A 26,754-nucleotide genomic window follows, 5' to 3' on the forward strand; every position below is an offset into this window, starting at 1 on the left:
ACTGACTCGAAACTACAAGTTGAATTATTTTTTTTATTGCATTTATTCATAAATCCATACAAGCCTTTCATCCTTACTTCAAAAATGCATAAGACAGAGAATGATATTCCCTGTCATGGCTGGGACCACTGTGGATGAAGCTGGAGATATCAACACTCCAAGAGTGGAGTGGATGGACTGGTGAACATGGACAACTCACTCAGCAGGTCTTGCTTAAGGAACCTTTCCTTCCTCAAATCCCTCCTTTCCCAGTCAGTTCCAGTGGTGGTATGTTCACAGACATTACTGAGCAACAGCAACACCCCCATATTTTCTGTGCTGGTGTTTTCCACACTGATATTTTCCCTGGTGGGAGCAGCTGTGTTTGCAGCCACAGGGAACTTGCCAGTTTCTCCACAATCCCACAGTGTTCACAGTGTGTGCCCATCACTAGAAATGCTGTTTTCACCAGTGGAAGCAGATGGCAACAAACCTAACAAAAAGGAAAAAAAAGACCTGCAAGACAAGGATTTTCATCCAGAAGCTTTCACAGCTAGCCAGTGAAAAAAGAAATGGGAAATCTAGTGAAAAAAAAAACCTCAAACTGACCTGCATGGTGGAAGGTGTTTCTCCTATCTCTTCAGCATCAAATATATGGCCATAAAGGAGCACAAGTAAGAAACTTCATGGTCTCTGGAAATTTGACAAGAACAGCAAATAGAAGAGTCTCCATCTTGGGCTGAGGGGAAGCAAAGAGTGAGAGGTAAAAGTCTGTCTGTGATGGATCTTGCCTGTTCACTTGTAGGATGTGTATCACAGCTCCTGCACCTGATGGGTCTGCTCCCTCCACAGTTTTCCTTTTACAGAAAGCCACCACCAGGTAGATAAGCACTTCATTACAGTACATAAATAAAAACCAAAAGCAACCAGACCAGTTTTCCCATTAAATGCATATTGTCCCCATGAGCCTGAAATGAAGGCCTGGGTCTGAATGTATTGTTGACAGGAATCCATTTGCAGAGGCATCAATTATTATGACTGCAATAAATCATTTACAAAGCACTGTAAATTCCAAATAGAGTTGAACAAACACAAGGCTTCATCATTACCCATTTCTCTTACAGCCAGAGCTGGGCTTGGAAGAGGTGCCTATCTTAAACAGGATTGATTGGAGGTGTTGTACTCAGGGACCTGTACTCTGAAAAAGGGGTTGATTTTCAACTTTGTAAACTAAAGGGTAAGCCAAGGTTAAACCTCACTCAGGCAGCTGCAGTGTTAACCCACAGCAATGCCTGAATTTGGAATTTAGAGCTGGCTTGGGAATGGCTGAAGGGGAGCTCCAGATACACCTGCTTTGCCACGGGGATATGTGTGTTAGGAAGAGCTCTCACACCTCTGGAGATGCTCAGGAAAACACTCCATGGCACCTTCTGCCTGGCCCCAGGGTGACAGCTTGGCACAGATCCTGTGAGCCATGCTGTGTGAAGGTTTCACAAGCACCCATGGAGCAATGAGCACTAAGGGGTGAGAGCCTGTCCTGCATCCCTGAGCCACAGTGATACCCTGCAGGCAGCCAGCATGAGGGCAGATCCTGCTCCAACAGCTCCAGTGCTCCTCTGCCTCATCCAGCTGCTGTGAGCACAATTTGCAGACTCTGGGAGCTTCTGCTCAGCCATTAGTTTGCAAATCCTCACCTTACAAATGAAAAATAAAGCAATAGGTAGATGGCACTAACACTAGAGAGCAGCTCACCTGCTCAAATCAGTTGCTCTTTGGGAAATATTTTCTCTGCCAGACTTTTATTTTGAGTCCTGTGGTTCACTTTCCTTTTCTTTTCTGGGCCAAAAAGCTGCTACTGGTTTCTCTGAGCCTGAGCACTGCCCATTCCTTTGCCTGGGCCAGCCACATTTGGAGCTGGTTTCTGCCAGTTTTATCCACTGCAAGATCCACAGAGGCATTTAAAAATTTGCAGCAAGCCTTGTTGATGATTCAGCCAAGCCCAGGGCTCTCTGCCCCTGACCCACATCAGAGCAGAGTGGCTCCAGCAGGATGAGAGGTGATGTGACCCCGAGGTGGGTCCAGCCTCCTGTCAGTGAGATTTTAGCCTGATCTGCAGGTTTGAGAGGCCATCTGGCCCAGGTGTGAGCCCTGGGCTGGATTTTATCTTCACAGGGGCATCACTGGCAATATAACAGAGCAGAGTCAGGCCTTGTGGAAGCAAAGGAAGCTGAGATCCAAAGTCACAGGACTTGGCACTGATGGTTAATCCCTGAGCCAGCAGTGATTTTCTCACACAGACATACCTTGAAATCATCCCCAGCATGCTGGCAGGGATCTGGAGAGACATGCTGATACATTCTGCTGTATGCCATACATCTCTGTGCAATTTAAAGAACTGCTATATCAGCCAAATCTCCACAGAACACTAAAAATACAAAAGATTTTATAAATATTTTACATTCAAGTTCTCTGCTAACAGTTTGCAAACTCCTGATGTAGCACAATGCAGTTGATGGGTGATTCATTTTGCTCAGTTTTGGGGTGCATTTATCAAGTTGTGTTATTGCCCAGGTGTGGTGGGCAGTAATGGTTTTCTTTGGGGTCCATGTATGGCACACAGCCCAACAGACTCCTGGCCCACAACCCACCCCTGATGCTTGGTCATTGAGTTTATTACAGATAAGGGATGCTGGGGAAAAAAATATGAGAAAGAGAATGGGAGGGTTGGCTCTCATGATGAACAAAGGCTACTGAAGACACCAAGAACTCATCCCTTTCTGGGGTATGTTTAAGTTATTTGTGAAGGGGGAAAAAATGCACAATTTGCCTTGCTTCCCCCTAACCCCAAAATAAATTCTGAACACATCAGACCTATTCCTCACTGGCCCCACCTGGCAGAAGATGAGGCAGGGCAGAGGGATCCTGAGCTACACAGCTCATTTGGCATCTGTGCCTTGTGTCCCTTTCTGAGATCCCCACGTGCCACAGAGCTCAGGGAACACACATTACACCAAACTACTCACCCAAAGAGCTGGACAGAGAGGGAGTCTTTACTCAGCACACACGAGCTTTGGGATCAATGCCTGGGGAAGGCAACAGCCAGCTGCACCATGATCAGCCCCACTCCTCACTCCAGCTGCACTGGGCTCAGAGATACATTCTGGGAATTCAATACCTCCAAATACCACCGAATTTAGCAGGGTTTTGGCAATTCTTGTTTGCCTACACAATTTGCTACTGCCTGCACCTTGTGAGAACCTCTCTCCTCTGCCCTGGATCCCTGGAGCAGCTTAAATGGACCCAAATCACCTGACAAGAGAAGAGTGCACACCTATGGCAAGAGGGGTCCCACTCCATCAGACAAGATTTGAGGTGTATTTCCTGTTTGCAATCCTATGTAACCCCAAACCTTCTCCTTTTCCACAAGCCTTTTGAAAGCATGTCCCTTCAAGCTTGTGAAAAAGTCTGAAAGTACAGAAAACTTCTATCCAGCTCCATCAGTGGGAAGCCCTACAACAGAAAAGTAAAGCAAAGCTCTTGCCCACAGGTTGGGAATTTTCCAATTCAGGCTTTTGTGGCTCCCACTCATCTGCACTAACACAATAGCAGGGCCATGCTTGGCTCTGTGGCAAACTCAAATGCAGTTGGCAGAAAAGGGGGAAAGAGATATGATTGTGTTTCTCCAGGGAAAGTTGGTCATTAGGAGGGTATTATCTGGATAGTGGTTATATAAACTGTGGCTGAATGGGCTTTATTTACAATAAGAAAAATTGCCAGAAAGTGATCAGGACACATGCAGTCTGATGAAAAGACTGCACTTGAGCAACATGAAAAGCCAATAATCTGGGAGGAAGTAGCTGTTTGATAGCTGGGAATTTTAAGCAGGGATAATGCTGGGGGGAAGGGTATTTCAAATCTAACCAAAACATCAGTGTCAAAATTTCTCAGCAGCCCCAAACCTTGTGTGAAATTAGAAGGCTGCTGCAGCCCATGGGCCAGGCTCACACCTGATTTAGACTTTCTGCAGGGTGTTTACAGTAGTGCATCCCCTGCCCTTTGGCATGTGGCCATTTGACACAGGCAAACCTCATCCTCACACATTTGCTGCCATACACACCTGAAGGAAGGAATCTGCATGTATAATGCAGTGGAGTTCTTTTTCATGAGCATGTTCCAAGTCCCCATGAATATGTATGAACTTGTGATGACCTGACTGGTGGTGAATCTCATTCCCATCCCTTCTCTCTTTCACACACAGGTTTTTAGACTCCAACAGAGAGAATCAGAGCTTTCTAGCTTATTCAGTATGTGAAAGCTAACTCTTGATAAGCCTTGTTTCCTTCTCCTTTCTCCTACCTGCTTTATCTGATGCAGAGATGAGAACTGCCTACAGGCTCCACTGTGTGGGCCACCCATGGATTTGTACAGAGATGACCCCTATTGCTCTCCCAATCCTGTCAGCATTTTGGGGTTTCTGCTAAGCATTGGCCCAAATTTTCATTTCCATTGCAGCTCTCATCTCTTCATTGGTAATGGACAAGTCAAAGCCCACTATTTCCCATAAGATCTTATGTTTCTTTCTTCCTTAATGGCATTGTGTTGTACCTCACACTTCACTGATCAGTCACTGCCTCTCCTGAAGATGTTCACAGGCTTCCTCCCCTACCCTGAAGAACTCTGTACCACCAGAACTGAGACATAGAGAGGCTGGTATCCTCTCAAGACAGACATTTCAGATAAGCAAGATGTGAAAGTTTCTTTTTCTCCACAAAATGTGTGACTTCTAGACAGCAAAAATTAAGCAGGATGGATGCTGCTGCAGAGCTCTAATCCCTGAGTTCACAGAGGTCTAAGGCATAAGAAAGTTGCTGTGATGTCAAACCCCTCTATACAACCAGTCAGAAAAGCGGGTCTGCAATTACCAGCAGAGCAGAGTTAGTTTTAGAATTATAAAAGCACAAGTTTCAGTCCTTTACCTCCACAGACTTTCCCTTCTTCTCCCTCATGTATGAAGACCCACAAGAGGGTCTTGCACCTTCTGCAAACAAAGTTTTTTACTGGCAGCAGCTCAGTGACTGTGGAGCTTCCACTTCTGCATGCAGGATAGGCATAAACCTTCTGGGGTTCAGCTTCAACCTTTTCCTGCTCTTAAATTTCAGCTTCAAATCTAAAGTCTGAGATGGTTCTTCCTCGTAGATCACACACCATACATTCCCTCCCCAGGTCAGAGTGGTCACCTGCAATGTTACACAGAGCATATGGAGGGAGCTGGTTGGATTTGTTCAAGCCTTGTTCCTCCAGCATGGTTAGTCCTACATCTCCCAGTGCAGGTGCTGGCACATATGGCCACAATATTCATCATGCTCATCAAATACAACCTGTTCCTGACTTTCAGCTTTAGAATACTCACAGACTGATAGAACTTACACCAGCTTCCCTGATTATTTTTCTTCTCTGTTCATCTGCACTCCCTGAACTGAAGAGAGAAGCACATGGATTGTTCATTAGAAAATGGGTGCTTTATTTTATGCATTGTTCTGTAAAAAAAGAAAAAGAAAATCTCCCAGCTGCCCTGCAATTATATAAGGTTTTAGTCACACAATATTTGGATAGGTGATCTTTAAGGAAAAGACAGGCTTTGAACAAATGGTCTCCTTTCCTTTCAGGGTTAATGGTGAGCAACATCCAGTTCTGCAGTTGGCTGCAGATTGGTTTTGGAAAGGTGACAGTGACATGGTCCAGCTCTTCTGCCTATTTGTATTGTTTGATGATCTAATGCCAAAGCACTGAGCACAAAGGAAATTATCTTTATAATGCTGTTTGAAATTGTCTTTAATTTATCATCTTTCAAAATAGTCTCTTTTTTTAACAAAACTCTCACAGCACTCAGAGATTTGAAGGCTTTTCTGCTGTATTTGAAAAGCCCATTTTGAAGACCCTTCTTGAAGCTAAATGAGATCAGCAATTTCTTTTCAAAACAGAAGAATGGTCATGTGCAATTTCTAAAATGTGGCCAAAATCAGACCAAAAAAACCCAATCTCAGAACTAGAACATATCTATCAGCCATTTGGATGCTGAAGTGTTCTGGTAAAAATCTGCTTAGCACAATCACACTCTGTACAAAGTTCCCCACCAGCTCAACCAGAAATCAGGTGCTGTTTGTCCTGTCTTAGCAAAGAGATGTCTGGTGGCATGGCCACATCTTTAACTGCTTCACTGGTGCTGTTTGTTTCTTAGAAAAATACACAAAATACCTACTGTGCCATTCATGAATGGATCATATTCCCAAGACAGCTGGCAGCCATTCCTTGCTTCCTAAAATATTAGGATAAATGTATTCTTCTTTTCCCAGATGCAAACAGTGAAAAGGGAATCAGCCCGTGGAGAGATGAAGATAAGCTACAAATCTCTCTGATCCTTTCATGTCTGAGGAAATAATCCTCTGGGATCTCCATAACCCCAAAGAAAATAATGGAAGGTCTCCCAGAAGGATTGAGGCCTCAAGTCAGAAACTCCATCCCCATCATGGATATTCACAGGTGTATTCTTACAGTACTCTAACAGAGCAGGGCACATTTCCTTTTTTTTTTTTTTTTTTCAGACAGAGGCTGAGATAACAGGCAAAGTTTGAATTTGATCAAGACCTGAAATAACCACTGGTACAAATTTGACTCACAAAAACACACAGCCATGAAACTTCACCAGATTTGCATCTTTCTGTATTTAATTTCCTAAGAAATCTGATCCTAGGTGAGTGCTGCTCTGAATGCCACCTGCTTTCCACAGCTCCTTTCCCTGTTTAGGTGTCAGGACCAGCAGAACACCAGGGTCACACAGGTGTCCAGGGCACAGCAGCTGCCCACAGCAGACTCACAGCTGCCACCAAGGCTGGGGCTTTCCTACAGAACAATTATTACTGGAGATTAGGCATAAAACATACAGAAACCAGCAGGACCTCCTTGGCAACCTGGGGTAGATTTGCAGGATTGCCAGCAGAGGGGGAAGGCAGAAGGGAAGCCCAACGAAAAAAATGGTCAGTAAAACATTTCTGCTTGTAAGCAGAGCACGTTTTTGGTTGTGGGACTGAACAGAGAGCCAGAGACAATAACCACAAAGACATTTTCACAGAGCCTTTCTCAGGTTAAACTCAGTTTCCCACTACTTGTCAATACTTGGATTATGGGATTGTTAGTGCTGTGTATCATAAACTGGGGTGTAATGATGCTAAGGTGCACATCACAACCCCTGGGCAGGCAGCATTCCTGGGAAGTGCACTGCTCTCACTGGACAACAGCTCCAGCCTGGAAGAGGCCACTTTGGGAGCAGGAAATGGCACCATAACCTCATCATGGCATCACAGCACAAATGGCATCATAACTTCACACAAAGAAACATGATGGAGCTCGGTGGGGGCAGAATGGGACTCAAAATCCCCAGGATTAAGGCTTGACTTTGCAAAGGGTTTGTTCTGTGAGACAGGCTGGGGAGCACCCTGGGATTTTTTCACTGATTTCTGCCAGCTGTGAGAGCAACTGCACCACAGGGGGAAGTGGCTGACAGGACTGGTACTGGGTCCCTGGTTCTGTTTGTTATTGATTCCACAGTTGTTGTTGTTTTGTTTGCCTTGTTATACACACTAGTAAAGTACATTATTCCTACCCTCATATCTTTGCCTGAGAGCCCCTTAATTTCAAAATTATAATCATTTGGAGGGAGGGGGTTTACATTCTCCACTTCCCTAGCAGACACTTGTCTTTCAAACTGAGACAGAGCAGAAGACATCAGCTTTGTTGGTCTGTTTTCACACTTCAGGGGTCTGGCATGTTCCAAGAAGATCCATGGAAACATCCAACAATCACAATATCTATCTCCTTTGAACAAGCCACAGAGGACTTGGCCAGGCCAGCACTCTATCAGAGTACCTGCTGCCAAGCCAGCTTCTCACTATCTGGCTATAAATCTGGGTCTGACATATGCACATGCCATGTTTTCTAGCTTTCTGGCCTTCCAGCCTTCATTTTTTCATTTTTTAATTCCAGAATGATTACAGTTAAGGAATACAATCTCATCAAAATGCCCATCAGCACACTAGCTTGTAAACACTCATAATAAGAATGGCTAATAAAATACACTTTATTAGCCAACCTTGTACAGTATTTTTACAGCCTTTTCCACTCCTCATTGAGGAAAAATAAATCCTTTGCAGCTATTCTGAAGCTGGCATTGCCACCAGCCTCCCTGGGTCTCACTTGTAACAAGCTGAGTAATTAGAGTCCTTAAAGGAGCATCAGGGTTTTTTATTGCCCACCACAATCCAGTCCTCTGCTCTCTGACTGACTCAGAGAGGAACTATTTCCAAAATAGATCAGCCACAAAACTTGCTTTTCTTGTGTTAAGTGATGGAAAAATCCAGCAGCTCAGCTGCTTGAGAGTCCTTGTTTCCTGTGCCAGGATGCCAAGGAAAAATCCAGTGACCCCCTCAGAAATCTGGTGGATCAAAATCCCTGGCCAGGATTGTGGAAGAGATGCCTGTGAATCCCTGGTGTTAAAATGGCAACAAGCAAATATTTGGAAGTAAGTAGGGTAGGGGGAAGCCTTGACTCCAGGAAGCCCTAAGGAATCAGTGGAGTGATGGTGGATAAGTGGTTATTTGTTTAAGGTTTAAGCAAAGTATAAACATTTTGCTTATATTTATGCCATGATCTTGCTTCTTCTCAGCCACCAAACTGGGCAAATGAACCACTAGATATAAACATTGTGAAAAGCTTAAACCATTGATTCAAAAGAGAATGTTTTCCTTAGTGGAAAACCATCTCTAGAACAAGGTGGTTTTTTCTAGGCAACTCTGTTTTTTCAAAGGTACTTGGTGAGGTCAATTATCAAGATATATGGAGTTACTTTCCATGAGGTAAACATAAAACCAACTGCTTGGCCATGAACATAAACCCCCTAAGTTTTCCTCCTCCTTCTGTCCTTTTATCTCTTTTTATTGCTACATTCAGAAGCATAAATTGGTAATTTATTGAAAAATGAATGGTAACATTTACCAAAGTGGCACTATTTACTACTGGTTTTTACTATGAAGAGTCTGGTTTTAGGAGCTTTTTCCTTTATGTTTTTTAACACAAGCATAAACAAAAATGATCCTGAAAAGATGACTAAAATTATTTTCCCTCTTTACTTACTTTGTTTAAAAAAAAAGAAAGCACTTCAATAAAATCACAGAAAGGAATAAGGTTTCTTTGTAGGAATACTTTTCCCTGTCAAGTTCTCAGTGTGGCAATCCAGCCCTGCAGCCTGGAGGAGGTAAAGTGATGTACCCAGGGTACCTGGGAGCCAGCCAGCAAAAATCCTCAGTGGCTTCAGCCTGGGATCCTTATCTAGAGTAAGAAAAATCCCTTTGACTCCAGGGACTGATTTAGACCACTGGGTAAGGCAGCCAGATCATCCAAGGGATGCACCCAAGCCCAGAGCACACTTCCTGCAGGAAAGGTGAATCACTACTAGTGGCACAATTTACATCCCTGACCAAAGGAAATAATCTTTCCTTAGGGTATAAAGCAGCCCCTGTGCTTTGGGGCCGTGTGAGAACAGTGCTGGGTTTTGGTTAGGTGGCCAGGTGGTTTGGTTTGAAGGACAGGTAATAGAAATATGAATAGAAAAAAATAAAATAAAATTAATAGAAAAACACTCAACCCCCAACACAACTCGGTTGCCCAGCTTCCCCTGAGGGTTGCCCTGCAGAGGAGGGTGACAAACCCTTGAGGAGGAGCTCCAGGAGGAGCTGGCATCCCTTCCAGCCCAGATCACAGTGATACCTGGTGCTGCTATTACAGAATGCTGTAACTACCAATTCCAGCAGAGTGAGGCTTTCAAGATCCACCACAGAGCAAACCCTTGGTGTTCCTGAGGCTTTTCCTTCCCCCAGCACCCATTACAGCCTGGCTGCTGAACTGAGGGCATTCCTCATGCTATCAGCACATTTTAATGAAACCCATTATATTAATAATTTCACATATGTGAAGTAAGCCAGCTGGACTGGAAATTGTCCACATAAGTCACCTGTGACTACACTCCTTACATTTTAATTCTTTCATTTCTAAAGGCAAATCTCTCCCACCTTCTGCTATGTCCTGGAACTGAATAGACAGTGATAACTTTCTGTGGGGCAGATAATTCAATTAAATCCATTCAATTCCAGGAGTTATTACAATTCAGAAGGAGGAAGTCTTTGTCAGCTAAACTTTCACAGTGTGTAACAAAGGGCCTAATACTCTATATATAAAATTTATATAATGACAAGTGTATGAAAATTGTATAGGATTTTTTCTCTAAGAGCAGCATCCTGCATTGAGAGAAAACATCTCATTATAAATACATCCTCTGAAGCACTCTAACAATCTAAAAATATGGCCTAAGAGTGAAGTCACACTGTATTTAGTGCTGTAGATTTCTATTTTATGCAGTACTTATGAAACCCCATTCACCAGATGCTTTAGGCAGTGCCCTTGAAGGACTCAGGCATCCTCTGTCACCCTCTCACCAGTGGACACCCACATCTGAGAGGAAATGCAGGCAGGTTTGGATTAGGTTCCCTGCCTAAGTGGATTTCATGCTGCTGCCCATTGCTCTGGGTTAATATCAGAGCTGAAAAGCCAAACAGGGTGCATGGCATGGAAATGCAGAACAGATTTGGTTCAGAGAATGACCCACAAAAAGCCATGAGGCAATGAGCCCTGCTCTTCAGCTCAGCCCCAGGAGCACTGCTGCTCAGCCTGAAGTCTTGGAAGGCTCAGAAAGGCCTTGGAGAAAACAGTTGTTAAGGGGAGATGTGATACTGCTAGAGAATGATTATAATTTTGAAATTAAGGGGCTCTCAGGCAAAGATATGAGGGTAGGAATAACAATTCTTTACTATAGGAAGGGAAACAAAACAACTCCCAAAAACCACAATGTCTCAAACACCCAGCCAGCAGTGCTTCTCAGCAACTCAAAGGGAGAAAAACCCACAAATAACAAGGAAAGAAAAGAAAACTAAATCCCCAACAGATGGTCAAACCAAGCACATGGGTGAGAAAAGGGTCTTCAGCCAGCATAACAGCAGCTAAAGACAACTACCATTATTGACTGGGTAAATCTGTAATATCTCCTTCTCTCTACATAGGATGAATTCTCAGATTAGCACCATTTAAAAAAAATTAGAAAACAATTTTAAAATATTATCTACAGTTCTACCCATTAGTACAGGGGTTTGAAAATCTACCCAGTGTGGAAGTGGCTTTCTCTAGCCTCACATTTCTGTTTCAACCCTGGGAGAAGCCTTTGTGTGGAGTTAATCCTGATCTGTTGAAGATGATATATTAAATCAACACCTGCCAGTTTTCAGTAATTTCTCCAAGGGAACAGCCTTTGTGATGGATCTTCTCTGGCAAGGAATGTAACAGAAAGGAATTGTGGTAAAGGAAGGAATTCTGCTGAAAAGCCACTCCCAATTTAAAGAAGATAATGAGCACCAGAGCTATTGTGAAAGCAATTAATTCTAATCACTCACCAGACAATAAAATTTAATTATGGCTTCTTTGAAAACTAAAAACCCAACAATTATTCTTAATAGGCTTCTCTTGATGGCAGATAGGGAGCAGAATTTGTTGAGGCTGGTTTTTCCTGCAGTTAATTTTTCAAAAAATCATCTTTCAGTTAAGAATGCCTAAGCTTACATTAATATATAAACCAGAGCTATTGTGCTAAGTTGAGATCCCACAGGACAGAAAAACAGTCTTCAAGGAATTCCTCAATATATAATATTTTTATATAATTATATAATTTTATATAATTTGCATTCTCCTCTCTGCTGACATCTCAGATTTTATTATCTAAAACTACACGAGGACAGCATGAAGGTGGAGAAGGACCATCTCTGGAATTTCTCATTTTGATGTCCTGCTCATCTGTTTCTCTCCCAAGCAGCTACAGAGCACAACTGCTTTTGCACCTGAAACAGCTTCCAACCCCTTCAAAATCTAACAAGATGTGAGGCAGTCCTGTCTACAAGGAATTGCTGAAAAGCCTTTACTAGCAACTAAAAAATTTAGAATTTCCCCAATGACTTTAATGTCAATCCATCTTCTCCTGTGCACTTTGGGGCTCGTGCCTGTGAGAAACAATGCTCACTTTTTAAAATTTCAAAGGTTTATTAAACCTTAATAAAATACAATAGAAGACTGAATAAGGAAGAATTACAGTGCTGGGAATGTTTGTGACCATCAGCCACATGCTCATCTCCAAAATGCTGCTCTGCTTTTATCCACACCTCTCTGACAGCCAAGGATGTCCAGCAGCAACAACACAGGGTGGGGGGAAAGGGAGAACAGGGGACATCTAAATAACAAACCACAATAACATAACTATACATCAATAAAACTTAATAAAAATTACAAGAGCCAATGGTCATATTACCTATCATGCCCTAGTGCCCTCAGGGTCTGTGTTTTCTCTGCTTTGCCCAGTTTTCAGATGCTGAGACCTTCATTCAGGAGCAGCAGCTCAGGCTAAGCTGCAAACAGGATAAATACTGGTATCTTTATAGCTCTAGGAAGAGCACTAAAAAATCTCAATGCCTGTTTCAGGATGTACTAAGAAGTCAGCCCTGCTGGCAGTACAAACACACTACTCATGTCCTTTCAGCTGGCCACATCAATGAATTCAAAATTTGACTAAAGGCTCAGGTTTGACCCTCAGCAAAGGGTCCACTTCACCATTTTGTCTCCCATGAATCCTGACAGGCAGCAAACTCTTCAACCCACAGCCTGTGCTGCTTAGTCAGAGCATAACCCACTTTTCTAAGAGTTGCTTCTGTCAGAGGCAGATGGATTGTAATGCCTCTCAAAGACAGTGAATAGCAGAGGGACACTTTTAGCTAGAATGAGGTCTCATTAGCAGAAGAGATCTTGAAGGAGAAGAGCTTGGCAGCATTTAGCAATGCTCAGGAAATCATAAAAAAGAACAAGATTATCTAGAGCTGGAAGAGCAAATATCTTTTCCTGAAAAGGCACCTGATCCTCAGTGTGAATATCTTGGGTGATCATTTACCCCAGAGGCTAAAAGTGAAGTAAAATCAGCACAGCTGATTTTTATGCTGGCTTTGCTCCAGTGCAAGCAACTCCACAGAGACTACCAAAATCCCATATCCATAAGAAACTCCATGGTATATGAGTTAAAAAACTGGCCTTTAATAACAGGAAACTTTCCCTGGGAGGATGAATTCTGACAGAAGCACAAACCCTTGGCACTCCTTGCAGCTCCTTGCAAAAGAGCTGCATTTGCCACACTTAGATATTGTTTTAGACAATCCAAGATTACAGTAATCCCAAAGCACTAGCACTACTCCTTAGAAATTATTCATTGTTTCCCAAAAGTTCATTATCATAAAGCTTGAGCACGATTTGCAACAAACTCTTTTGTCTTTCAGCCTCGTCGTTACAAACTTCCCTAAATTAAAAGGGTTTATCTCAAGTGGTGTTATCAGCCTGCAGAACTCAGTATGTTTTAATTATGAGGATGAGTGAGACTTCAGCCTACCTAGATAATGATGAAATGTTCTCCATTTAATTAGGCCTCTATGCAAGCACAGAGAAATAAAGCACAGAGAAATAAAGCACAAAGAAATCTTGAGAGTGCAAAATACACATGGTGTGTGGGGGAAGGAAAAGAAGATGCCTTAAAGGCTGGTGGCAACACCCAGCCCAGGAGATCCAGCAACCTGCAAGCCAAGCAAGATTCATCTCTCTGCTCATTGCCAAGAGCTCTTTCAGACCATTGAGTCATTTCTGCTTCCTAGGACTGTCACAAACCTGACTTTGACTGTTTTAATTGGCCTCAGAGCAAGGAGGTTTCCTAAAGTTTTCACAATGTTTTTTCTTTTTTTTATATCAGGAATGCACTTTCATCTTGCTGTGTTTTAAGAGCTCTATCAGGAAAGCAGGAATGTGGTGGCACTAAGCTGTCCAATCTCTTACATTATTTTCTTTTTGCTTTCACCAGGCTTTGCTCCTAACCAGTGCAGGGGCTGCCTGAGCAATCCCTAAGTGATTTAAAGGGTGCTAAGCTCAGAAGAGTAAAGCCAGCAAGGTGATCCACTGGAGAAAGAGCCTGACCTCAACATTCAACAGTGTCTCCTGGTAAAACCAATCCTCCAGAACTTCCCATCATTCAGCACACTTGGAGAACTATCCTCCAAAGTGTGCTCAGCAGACTGACTACTGAGAAAAAAAACCAAAAATTAGTTCCCTTTATATTTCATCACAGCTCTTGTCACCATTTCTTGTGCTTATCTCAGAAGTTGTGCTTTGTGCTGTCTCTTATACCTTCATGAATCTCTTTTATCAGCTCTCTTTTAAGAGAGTAAAAAAGAGTAAAATTATTTGAGTGCTCGTAGATTAGGATATTTCTTAACTCTGAACAGCCTCCTCTTTCATCTGTCATTGTCAACCTCCCCAAGATTAATAAGAAAAAGACATTTGGAAGAGAGAATCTGTTGAGAGCAGAGATGAGCTTGGTACAAAGGATACTAATTGTAACTTTTTTTTAGCTCTGCATTGATCCCAACAGCTGTAGATACTTAAAAATCTTTTCCTATAGTGTCCACACAAAACAAGAAAGACATATAAAGAAAAAAAAGCCAGCCAAGCATCACTGTGGGCCTGAAGTAAGCTGGAGGATGATTTCTTGACTCCTTTTGACCATGACAGAAGTTGGATTTCATCTTGCACCAGTCAGAGCAATGGGGAGGGAGGGGAAGGCACCAAAAGGAGATGGAAAAAAGGCAGGGCAGGGGATGGTGTAGGAATAGATGGGTCTGAGTGAGAAAAGACATTCCTGTCACTTGCTTCACAGTGGGGGAAAGGACCCAGAGTTTAGCAGCAAAACATTGACATTACTGCAGCAATGACAGAGTACTCAGTGTGTATTCAGCCCCATTGTGTTGTTCTACAGGATTCCACTCCAGTTGTGTGAGAGCCTGTGGACACCAGAGAAGGTGTGGGCTGAGTACCTGCTGCAGCAACAGCTATGGATATGGACATGGATACAGAGAAATGATGCCTTGGGTTTCAGCTTTCATATTTTTCAGAATCTCTGCTGCTTAGTGTGTAACTCTGAAACTTCAGATTGGGTGTTAGTGAGTTCTCTTCATGGGGGAGTTGGACAAAATAATTCCTTTCTAGCTAAAGAACCAAGGATAACTGGTACCCAAAGAGCAGAAACAACAGAGAGGGGAAGGGGGCAAAGCAGGGGGCTGAGACTTCATATCCTGGGGCTGTGGTTGGACAATTGACCCCAATATGGAGATGAACCAAAACTTAAAAAAGTGTAAAACTCGTGACCAGGATCCATCTTGGATTTAATTTGGCTCTTGCACTGCCCAAAGTGTATCCTTTCAATAAATACCTATTTCATTCCTTTTGCTCTGTCTGGTCTCTGTTCCAGGTCAGCCTTTCCAGGCAACAGTTATACCCACACTATCAGCTAACTATCACAGGAGCACTGATGAAAAAAGGTGAATTGATAGCAAAGTTCTCATTTTTCCAGAACCTTTATAAAAGTTCCCATCTCTCCAATATTTGTTAGCCCACTGCTCTATCTTCTGTCTCTTCACTTGTATTTCACATTTCCATCTCAGGGGATCAGGGCTTCTCCCTTCTCTTGAATGCACTCAGCTGAAGCTGTTGTCCATTGCTCTTTTCCCAGTTGTCCTACTGCTCTTTTCCCAGCACCTCCTCACCTCTGGGGCATTTCAGCAGCTCTGCACTAAATGATGTGGTCACTGTCACATACAAGAATGATGGTTTCCTAACAGACCAGTGTTCATCAGTGCTTTAAAAGGAAGATTAAAAAAAGAAGGGTAGAATTTAAGAATGAGTAGCTGTCACACTCTGGGCATTTATTTCATTTTCAACATAAGATGAGTGACAAAATAAAAGAAGAACATTGCTTTTTTCTCTGCTAGAGGTGAAAGCAGGATAGGTAGATGTGAGATGACACCAGCTGTTAATGGGATTTTTTGCCACTGAAAAAATATGTGCAGGTTGCCTTTGGAGTGCTGCTTCATTAACCACCATTAGTCACCCATTTTACAAGTGAATGGGTGAACAATTGATGCCTTTGGGCTCTTCTGGAGTTTTGGTTGGTTTGGGGGTTTTTGTTGTTGTTGTTGTGAGTTTTTAAAATAACATCTCTAAAAGTGCAAAGCTCTCCCTGTGCACAGCAGGCTGTGCTCATCACAAAATATAGCACTGAAGAAATACCATGGGAAGAGCACTTGGAATGGAAACCAGAAATAAAGCCTGGCTCAACATTTGGTTTTGGCAAAACCAAATGGTTCAGAGAGTCCTTGGTAACTAAAGGCACCACAGACTGCTCATACCTGTGCATATCAGTAACAGCTCTCACCAGATTTTATATCTTTCCTCATATGTTTCAGCATTAATTTAAAAAAAAAAAAAAAAACAAAACAAAAAAACAAACAGAAAACCTCTTCAGCCTGATCATCTCTCCATATTCAAAGCTTGTTGTAACTCAAGGGAACACACAAGATTTTGCTCATCTCATCCACACCACCTAAGTGCACTATTTGCAGTGCTGATACACACACAAGGATAACACACCCCACATGCTGCAGCAGGGATCTGCCCCACAGACAGCAGCTGAAGGTGCTGCCAGGGCTGAAAAAGCAGCAGAGAAGGTGGGAATGAAAATGAAAGGGTCATTTAACTTCATTTTCAAAGGATTTTATTTTAATGCCCACAATCACGGCACAAAATGTTGGACAGCAACACGTGGAAGTTTTTGGGGAGTTCTCCTTTTCTGAAGCCAGAAACAAATCTGAGAAAGAGTTTTTATGATACAGGGAGAGGCACCTGAATTCACAACATTGAACAAGAATGTAAAAAATAGTCATGACAAGAGACTGAAGGACTGAGCAGAACTTGGAAGAAATTATAGGACACACACATATACAGCCTTCTTCTCGCATCAAATCTGCAGGCTGGAAAAGACCAAACAAAAGCAAAATACATGGAAAGATGGTTAGGTGGATGATCTGAAATTAGCTCTTCTTCAAGGCACCAGAAGCAGTAAGCTGCAGGCTGGACAGAGTTCTATGCAGTGTTTCCATTGTCAGTCTGTCTGTAGTGGAAGAGACTCCTGGAGTCCAATTTTCCAGAGTATTTGAGAGCTTCAGCAAAAAGCTTTGTCACCTGTCAATAGAGAGCAGAGGAGGAGTGAGCATTGCAAAGGCAATGACAGAGCAGGCTCCACACTCCTGCTCTGCCCCCCTGAAACCTCCTGGTGCAGGTCCAGTCCTTGAGCTCATCCAAATCAATCCCAATCTCAAGGTGAACGTGCACAGGAGCCACTCCAGCCCTCTGCAGCCTCTGTGTCCAGCTGGAGAGATGTAGATGTGCCCAGCCTTCCTTTGCAAGACAGCTCTGTCCCATGAGAGTTGTTTTTCCACCACAGCCCAAATGGAAAGAGAACCAGGGTTGTTTTCCCTCAAACTCAGAGATTAAAACTCTACAATCCAAGCAATTCAGTGAAAGGCATCAAGCAGCTGTGGTAATAAATTTTGGATGGGAACCCTTGTGGTTGTCAGAATGTTTTGCTAGTAGGCAAAGGATGCTCCTCCAATTCCCCATTCCTGCTAATCATGTCTGGCCATTATCCCATGAACCTTCAGCTTGCTCTCCCTGCTCTCCACTCACTCCAATCACAGCAGAAGATTTTGAACAGCTGGACACCAGTTCAAGTCACTGGGTTCCATGTCAGTGCCCACCAAAATCAGTGGGAGTTTGGCTGCTGTGCTTAATGAGGAGCAGATGTGACAGTCTTTTGTGACAGTCAAAGCCACTTGCAAAGGAAGGCAAGGTACTGCTGGCAGCAGGAGTCCCACTCTGCATGACCTAATATCTGCTCCCCATCAGTGTGAAAGGAGCTACAAACCCATAATAGCTGGCAATGGAACTACAATGGATGCACTTCTGAACTGGACTGCCCCAAGGATCATTCAAGAAAGCACAACTACATCATGCTGTAAGGTTTAAAGACCATGCCAGGATAATATTCCACTAAAAAGTGCTTCCCATGCCTAATTTAGGGATGTTACATGCAACCTTGTGTGAGATGTTTGCTCTGAAGTGAAAATGATGCAGCAACAATTTCAGCTGCACAGCACAGGACTCAGGACTTCAGAATTTATATTTTTTTGTGTGGTTTGATTTGGTTGGGTTTTGTTTCACTCAGAGCAATGTCATTTTGTACACTAGCAAAAAGAAGATGTATTTAAACCACTGTGTTGTCATGATTTCCAGACACATTATTTGTCAGAGATAATGAGGGTCCAAGCAGACTGGAATCTCTGGTCACAAGGGCTTGGAAGCTCTGAAGGCTCTTATGCCCATGAGGAGAAACAACAATGTGGGAAGTACCTTGAAGTTAGTGAGCAGAGCAATCCCACTGTCTACAGCCATCCTCCTGATCACATAATTGTCATGGACAAACCTGGTGCTGCTGTTGGGCAGGTTGATCACCAGATCTATTTTGCCATCCATCACCAGCCTGAAGAGACAATGCACAAGGCAGTATGACAGTGTGTCCTTCCTAATAAAAATCTCTGATGAGCAGCACAGGCAAGCAGCTAAACAATGCTGGAAAAAGTCATTTGAGCTTGGTCTTTGCTCAAGAAACAAGGGTTGAGGAGTTAAGGCACTCAGCTTTATTCAGGACTCTGGACTTGTTTCAGTTCCAGTCAGCAATGCAAAGCAATATTCAGCCTTGATACAGCTCAGCACAACAATGTTAAAGGCATGACTGACTGTCATTAACAGGCTAAAAATTCAGATTTCCTGTATCTTTGTATGAAAATACAGCATGGAGAAATACATCTAAGCCATACTAAGCTGAAACCTCCCTGCTGTGGCAATTCCAGACAGAATCAGATAAACCAAAACTTTTTAATTTAATGCAAAGTCCTATTAAATCCCTACCATTGATCTCAACAGGGCCAGCAATTTGCCCCTTGCACTTGCTGATTGTAAACACAAATTTGACAAAGAGAGTGGTTCTCTTACCTCCTGACTGAAGGGAGGCTTGGGCTCTGGCTTTCCTGTGATGGCCATGCCACAGGATTTGCTGGGATGCTGTTAGCATTGAGCCAGGCTGAGGTTGCTTCTGTGGCATAAAGCTGTCCCAGGGAAAAAAAAGTTATTTACTACGTACTTCACAATACCAAAACTTTTCACTGAAATCATGTGAACCAACACACAGCCCTGTTGTCAGAGCTGATTTTGGAGGGCATTTTTCATAAAAATGATGTCTCTCCATATAGAGAAAACAAGCAGAATGACCTTCCCAGCTTTCTGTTATCTGTGATTTCCTGATGGATGACAGTCAATGAATGGTAGCACTTCCAGAAGTGGCTTAGGAAAAACTAAATCCTGTGACTTTCAACAGGACTTAAGTTCAACCATCTATAATTTTTTTTGCCATGTTTATTTTCTTTATAATGCCTAGCTTTAAGTTTTGAAAAGTAGAACTCTCACCAGTCTTCTGTAGCTATGTTGCTTTTCCATAAAGATATAGATGCAGAGTGAACACCATAAACACCAAAGAAACTCCAACATGCCTGTAGCAGGCTGAGCATATTTGAGATTTTGAAAGCTCTCCTGCTTTAACTAAGTGGAACCACCTACCTTGAAGCCTTGCTCATGCAGGAGTTCTGCTACACTGAGGAATCTGGGGCGGAAGGACTCCTGAAAAAGGAAATTTTTTACATACAGCACCAAAAGTAGGATGTGGAACAGTACATTTTTGGGCAACATGAAGCTCCTCCACAGAGGCAAATACACCTTTCTGTGCTGAGTGTGTGCATGGACAGCACCATTCCCAAGACAAATGTCTGGATCCTGAAGCCCAAGTCACTCTGAGCTAAGACATATTTTATGAGAGTAAGTGTTCCCCTACTAAAGATTTACTACTGTATATTAAATATCTGGGCAATTGCCTTCTCAAACACAGCAACTAGAGCCTCCTCAGTTCTTAATTCAATATATTTTCAATCATTGCTCAAACATTTGCTTTCTCTTCTGGCAGATAGCATATATGGCTGGGATTTGGGCTGCCTTTGAATGCTCTGTTTGCACTTTGACACCAATAAGAGCTGGTGCATGTGTGAGTTCATTGCCAAGTCCTGTGGGCATATGGAAATGGAGTCAGGAGACTGGGATGTCATATTCCCATGAGGACCTGAATGCCTGGCTTACAGCACCTTTGAAAGACTGTCATATAATGCATTTAGAAAGGTACAATAGCCTCCTGTAGACATCTGTGCTTGAACAAACCATTTTAGGGTAACAGGTGAGTGGAAATATCAGCCTAATATCTTTGGGATGTTGAAGGTCCAGCAATGCAAATATCAGATGCAATACATGCCCTGCTCACTGCCAAGGCAAGCCAAACCTTGCTTTTAGCCTTAGCCTGCTCTGGTCTTATGCACATTTGCAAGTAAGATTATTACAAACCCCCTTCTTCCTGCTGGAGCTACTGATAATCTAACTTTTATGGATGAGAGACCAATATCCTAAAAGGTCAACAATTTCCTAGGAAGAAAAGGACTAAACAGGTTGTTGTTTTTTTTTTTTTTTTTTTTTTTTCTGAGCACTCATTCTGAAAGCCATCTCATTCTGTACATTAGCTGGAAAATATAAATATACAGTGTGACAGGGCTGGCAGCTCCCCAGTCAGGGAGAATGGTTCTGCCTTCTGGTCAGGGGTGTTGGCTTTCACAACAGCATTATAAACTTCTATCAAACATGTACTGAACACTTGTGACACATAAAGCAGCCTCTCTATGAAAAGAAATTACAGCTGTCAGCTTGCATTGGAGCAGCCTCAGATTTACAAGCTGGCTGAAATAACCTGTGTAAGAAACCATTAGTTACTAAAGGTGAAAAGTACAAGCAGATTTACTTAGTGGAAGGTATTTATTATAGGAGAATTGCTTTTTTTTTTTCCTTTATCTGAAAAGTTCCATTTCTTATAACCCCTCATGTTTTCCAGTAAGCCTTCCTATTTGTAAAGGGCTAAATCCTCAGTTCATTCAATACAGCTACATCAGTTCTCACTGAGATCCAGCTCTAAAGGAAGTCAAACCATCTCCTGTGATAATCCTGAATTCTGCATCCAAACCCACTGTGGAATATGCAAAAATCCTGGTATGTAAGGAACCAAGGCAGAAGGTTACCTTGAAACAACAGACTTGGAGTGCAAGGATTTAAAAATAAAATACTCTGTCAATGCTTTCTGCATCTTGTGGTCACCAGCATAAATGGAAGACAGATGGACTCCATCCCAGAGATATCATTGAATAGCCCAATCAGGAAAGAAAAAAACCCAAAGCTTTTCAACTCCTTTTGCATAAAATAGAAATTATTTAATGGCCAGCTTGGGGTTTCAGCATCTCAGATTTCTCCAGATTGTGGGGAGAGGTAGGAGATCAGCTCACACAGACTGCCAGATTCATTGTCTAGTATGGAAGTTGTACTCAGGTACCCTGGGAGAGCATCAGGGCTCTCAGGTCCTGGGAGAAGGAGCCAAGGAGCACTCTCCTGCCTGACCCTGGGGTGATAACTTGGCTATCCACAGCTCAGCGTGGCACCAGGAGGATAACTGGGACTGCACACCAGTCTGGGAGCTCCCCAGCAGGGTGGCTCATTGACTGGCCATGCTGGGCTCAGCAGCACAGTCTGACTCTTGATTTGCAAAGCACCCCAGAAACATTTGCAAGGAGAGCGAGATCTCCCTCTCCTCTCCTGTTAACTACATCTATTTGACTTTTCCCTTCAAAAAGGCAGTGTCCTCTAACCTCAACATGATTAATGGCAAAGGTGTAAATGTGCAGCATACCAAATCACTGAAATATGAGCCTAGCTGCTTTGGAGAGAAGCAGAATTCGAGACCATTTTGTTTCTTATTTCTCTCTCTGCAATAGATAAAAATCCAGTCTAAAAATCAGAGCAAGGTGCCAGCCATGAAGCAATGAAGCCTTCAAATTTGGGGTGTGCTTTGAGTTCACCATCTACTGCAGGCTCTGTGCTCTCTGTCCTTCCTGTATTTCCCTGTGAGCATACCCCAACCATCCTGCCTGTGTGAGGAAGGTGGGTTCATGTTTGTGACTGAAATGAGAGCAGTGCTGGTGCTCACAGCCTGCCTGATGCCTCATTCCTGGTGCCTCTTGTTTCTGCAGTGAGGGGCTCCCCTCCCTTTTTTCCAGCCAATACTCAGACCACTTATAGTCCACATGTCAGGTGAAGGTCAACATTTCAACCTTCCCTTCTAACAGGGCTTTTTTTCCCTTCTGTTTCAAAGGAGACCATTGAAAATTGTACAGGTGACAATCTCCAGACTGGAGAGAGGGCAATACCTCAGAATCAACTTTATGCCTCTTGATTTGGAGTTTAATTATAGAAGAAATATGCTGAGATGCAGAGAGATCTTTAAGCGATTGATCTGATGTTTTTAAGTTTCTTTTGCAAGAAAATGAACTGTAAACTACTCATTAAAAAAACAGAATCTTACTACTTTAAAAAGGTTTGTGGAGTTGAGCTTTTGGCTTTGTTTTCTTTTTCTTTTTTTTTTTTCCTTAGCACCTTTGTACAAAGAACATTTCACTCAGTTTAACAGCTACTGACACAGAACTTACATAAATGCTTTCTATAGCTAAAATTACTTTTTCTCTGCCCACTCCCTTTAGCTGCTATCCAGAAAACACACTTAAATTTTAAACACTGGTCTTTTCTTTTTTTCCTCCTGGCTTTGCTTTTCTCCTTTTAAAAATGCTGTCTTAAAATATGCAGTCCATACAGTAGACATACAGTACCAAGTGCCCAGAGTTTCAAAGTGAACTTTTAAACTTTATCTAGGTAGCAAGCAATTTTTCTGCTAATTAGAGGTAACTTAGAGCAACTGCTTCCATCTCCAGATGTGTGTATATATGTTGACATTTAAGGACTCAGCAGTAATCCTTGTTAGCAGAAGCCATGCTCCTTTCTGGATGCTTTCCATACTTCCTTCCCATCCTCTGCTGGCACAAACAGCCAAAGACATTTTTCACACCCCAGTTGTCTCACAGGCAAATTCATCTATTCTGTGGTTTTGTTTTATCAGCTTCATGCAACCATGTAGAGGATGAGCTTACTGCAAGCACAATGTGAAAATGGCAGGAAGCAATCAGATGGTTCTGTGGGGCCCAAGAATGTTCTAGATCTATTGGAAGTGTATGAATATTTAGGAACATACATGCATCCCAAAGTTTACAAGTGTCTCTGATTTCAGCACCTTATGCAGTCAGTGACTATTCCTTGATAAAGAACCAAGACTTTTTTCTTTTCATCCTGAAACCACAACCTCCTTGCTGATCCAGGCCTGGGAAAGGGGCAGGGCTGCTCCTAAGGCAAACCCATCAAGAACTTGCTCACATAAAGGCTCTTTGCAGAACCCACTGCACTGGAGACCATTCCCATAGTGACATCACTTAAACTTTCTGTCACACAGAGTAATTTTCAGTGATGACAACAAGAGATGAAGCCCTAAAGCCCAAGCTCTAGTTCAACATGGAGTCAGGGGACCTGCAGAGTCTGGCAGGAAAGTGGGGGCAAGGTGAAGACTTGTTGGAAATGACAGAACTTGTAAATTTTTTAAGTAACTTTAATCAGTAACTTTGACAAGGAGGTAAGGAATTGGGGTTTCTCTTCAAAAGACTGTTCACCAGGGTTTGAGTTTCACTGTGTGAGATCTGAGGGGTTCAATCAACAAAAAGAAGATTCCTAGGTTCTGAGAGTTTAACACCTACAGAAGACACAGAGGAGGTAAATGGACATTAATAGACATGACCCCTTGGTGTGGTTGGAGACACCTGGTCTGGGAAAAGATTGACAAGAGAACCAAAGAATGAGAACCAGATTAGCACAGATGGTGAAGGAATCAATGACAAATAGAAGACTGAATACTAAGAGTTATGTAATGTAGAACCAATGAATGAGAATTTTGTGGAGGTTTTTATGTATAAACATGTGAAAAGTCTGGTAAAGAGGGAAACCCACTGGATCCAGCCTTACTGAATCCAGTGAAGATCTCTCCATGGTGTTTGTTCCTCACTGTCTTCAGGATGAAATGCAGAGAACACATTTAAGCCATAAAGCCACATGAATGAAAACAAGGCAAAAGCTACTGAGTTCCTCTCTGTTGGTCCTTTCTCAGCTTTGGTTTGTTTAGGACTCACCTGGATTCCAATCAAAATTCCTTCCTTAGGAAATTTAAACCCTGTGGCAAGCAAAGCCTTCTGGAAAGCAGAGTACACATCGTCCCCAAAGCATGCAACCTGCAGAAAGGCACAAAGAACTCATGAGGGGAGAGCCAAAAACAACCCAAAAACACTGCTTTAAAAAGAAACAGGAGTGGCATTTTAAACAGGATCCTTTGTTTCTGTGTGAAGGAGTCAAACTGCTCTGCATGGAGCCTGCAGGCATGTGGATGGGAATAAATCAGAAAATCATCACAGACAAATCTCATCATTTTAATGAAGAAATAATGGAGGAATAAGCAGTGGTTTAGTTTCAAACAGCACACAGAGGAATAACAATTGATTCTGCTAAGTTATTGGGATGCTGTATGCAGCCTCTGCTCCAGTGTTTGGGATTGCACTGGAAATTATTTAACATTAGAGAAGCTTAGACACCAGTGAGAGTTGTGCACACAGGCTTGTTCCTCTGTGTGCCTGCAAATAAATTGTAATTTTAAAGAAACATTTGAGGAAGAAACCAGTAAGGATCATTTAGCAGCTTTCCAGAATTCAGAACAGGATGTGGAGCTTGGTTGCACACAGACTATCATGTGATAACAATGTTCTGAAAGAGCTGAACTGCATTCCTAACCAAAATTTGGAATTCTGGTGGCAAAAAGAGGAATGGGTGAGCTTTTGTGAAAGCTTAAAAAGAAAAAAAATCAACCAACCAACCTTCACTTTTTCTGGTCAGTTCCACTTGTTGGAAAACAACCAGAAGCAGAAACTGTCACTGATTTTTCCCTTTGAAATAACAAATCATACAGATGGGATAAAGGAGCTGATTGAGAACTGCTCTCCCATTTTCCTCTTATGGTTCTTCCCATCCCAGAGTGAGCCCTCACATTCATGGTCTCACCATGGTGAGCAGAAACCAGTATTTAATTAAAAATAAATGGCATATCTGCTGAAGTAAAAAAAAACAAACAAACAAACAAAAAAAAAAAACCAACTAAACAAACAAAAATCCCACAAGGGAAAGGGATAAAAAAAAGTAATGACAACATGATACAGTATCTGTATTCTATGTTTTCTATATTCCTGGAGTTTTTAGGGTGACAGTCCCTCCCTTGTAGGAGAGGTTTATCATTATGCCATGGTCCACAGCCACAGTCCCCCAAGGGACCCCCAGCACTCTGCCTTCCCCATGGCTTCCAGCAAAATAAATCTCTGCCAGACAGATGTGACAAATTCAAGGCCAGATCAAGTCAGGTGTGTGAAAAATGTCTGTGAGGAATAACTGAGCATTTTACCCAAAGCAAGTTATTATCCTTATTTCACTACAAGAAAGACTTTCATAACTGTCACACTTTATGGCATTTGTGAATATGGATCTTTCCAACTCATAAAAGTTAATAATCCTTCCTTTATGACCATGGTAATCTCTAACTCTGTATAAAGCCTGGAAAAATAATTCTTGTCCCTAGTTACATTTTTTTTTTTTTTCTTTTTTGGGGGTGGGGAGGAGGTTGTCTGTGTATCCAAATTTGTTCTGAAAATCAGGAAGTCACAGAAGTCACTTGACTTCTTTCTGCCCATTAACTATACTGAAAGGAAATCTGCAATACTGATTTCCAGCACATTATGGAGAGTAAAATAAAGTAATTCTGGAGAGATGTAGGAGACCTGGGGCTGGGTACTTTTTCACACTAATATTGTAATTTTCCCTAATGAAAACAGCTCCTCCTGACATCCCCAAGCTCACACCCAACAGGGCATCCCAGGTTCTGCCAGCTGCCTAGTGATGGCACAAGAGACATAAAACACCTTCCCAGAACCCAACAGCTGCCAGAGAAACTCATTTCAGGCTGTCACACCTGACATGCAGGCAAAGGGGGACATCCAGTGGCTGAAAAACTGGGTTTTCCAGGACACTGTGGCTTTTGCAGCTGAGAAAGATGTTTTCAATTTTCTGAGGAAGCAACAGATGCCATCACGATTCAGGCAGTAATAAGATCACTTTCAAAGATTCATGATGTTTCAAGTCCACTTGGTTTAGAAAAGAAAAAAAGCAAATCTAAGAGATACCTCCCCAGTAGAGGCCATTTCACATCTGAGGACAGGGTCAGCATCTCTCAGCCTGGACCAGGAAAACATTGGAGCCTGGTGAAAGAAAGAGACAGGAGAGAGAAAGAATAAAAATGGGATCATTTAAAAAAATATAAAAATTCCAGCTATGCTTGGAAGTGACAGAGAGAGACATGATTTTATCCAAAAAAGCAGTGGTCAAGGCTGATAAGCAAAGGACTGTTTGGCAAAGTAGCTCCCTTAGCATCTTGATGATGGACTGGAAAAAATAACCATGTGTTCCACCAATAAATCAGTCATTTAACTCTTGCATCTGCTCACATTCCAGTGGTGGATTTTCAAGCAGTGGTAGCCCACC

The 26,754-nt window shown here is 42.5% G+C and overlaps 1 protein-coding gene across 1 annotated transcript in view; it reads right to left on the bottom strand.

Moving 5' to 3' along the window:
* Positions 1-16,827: 16,827 nt before the first annotated feature.
* CPS1 (carbamoyl-phosphate synthase 1) overlaps positions 16,828-26,754 on the bottom strand; it is a 76,133-nt gene continuing 66,206 nt past the window's right edge. The window contains exons 33-38 of the mRNA XM_056496540.1: positions 26,397-26,471; positions 24,309-24,407; positions 19,723-19,782; positions 19,102-19,214; positions 18,460-18,589; positions 16,828-17,232 (exon numbers count right to left, since the gene is read on the bottom strand). Of these exons, the coding sequence (XP_056352515.1) occupies positions 17,134-17,232; positions 18,460-18,589; positions 19,102-19,214; positions 19,723-19,782; positions 24,309-24,407; positions 26,397-26,471 (576 nt within the window). The 3' untranslated portion in view covers positions 16,828-17,133. The remainder of the gene's footprint in view (positions 17,233-18,459; positions 18,590-19,101; positions 19,215-19,722; positions 19,783-24,308; positions 24,408-26,396; positions 26,472-26,754) is intronic.

This window comes from Oenanthe melanoleuca, chromosome 7 (genome assembly GCF_029582105.1).
Source record: "Oenanthe melanoleuca isolate GR-GAL-2019-014 chromosome 7, OMel1.0, whole genome shotgun sequence".
Taxonomy (NCBI): Eukaryota; Metazoa; Chordata; class Aves; order Passeriformes; family Muscicapidae; genus Oenanthe; species Oenanthe melanoleuca.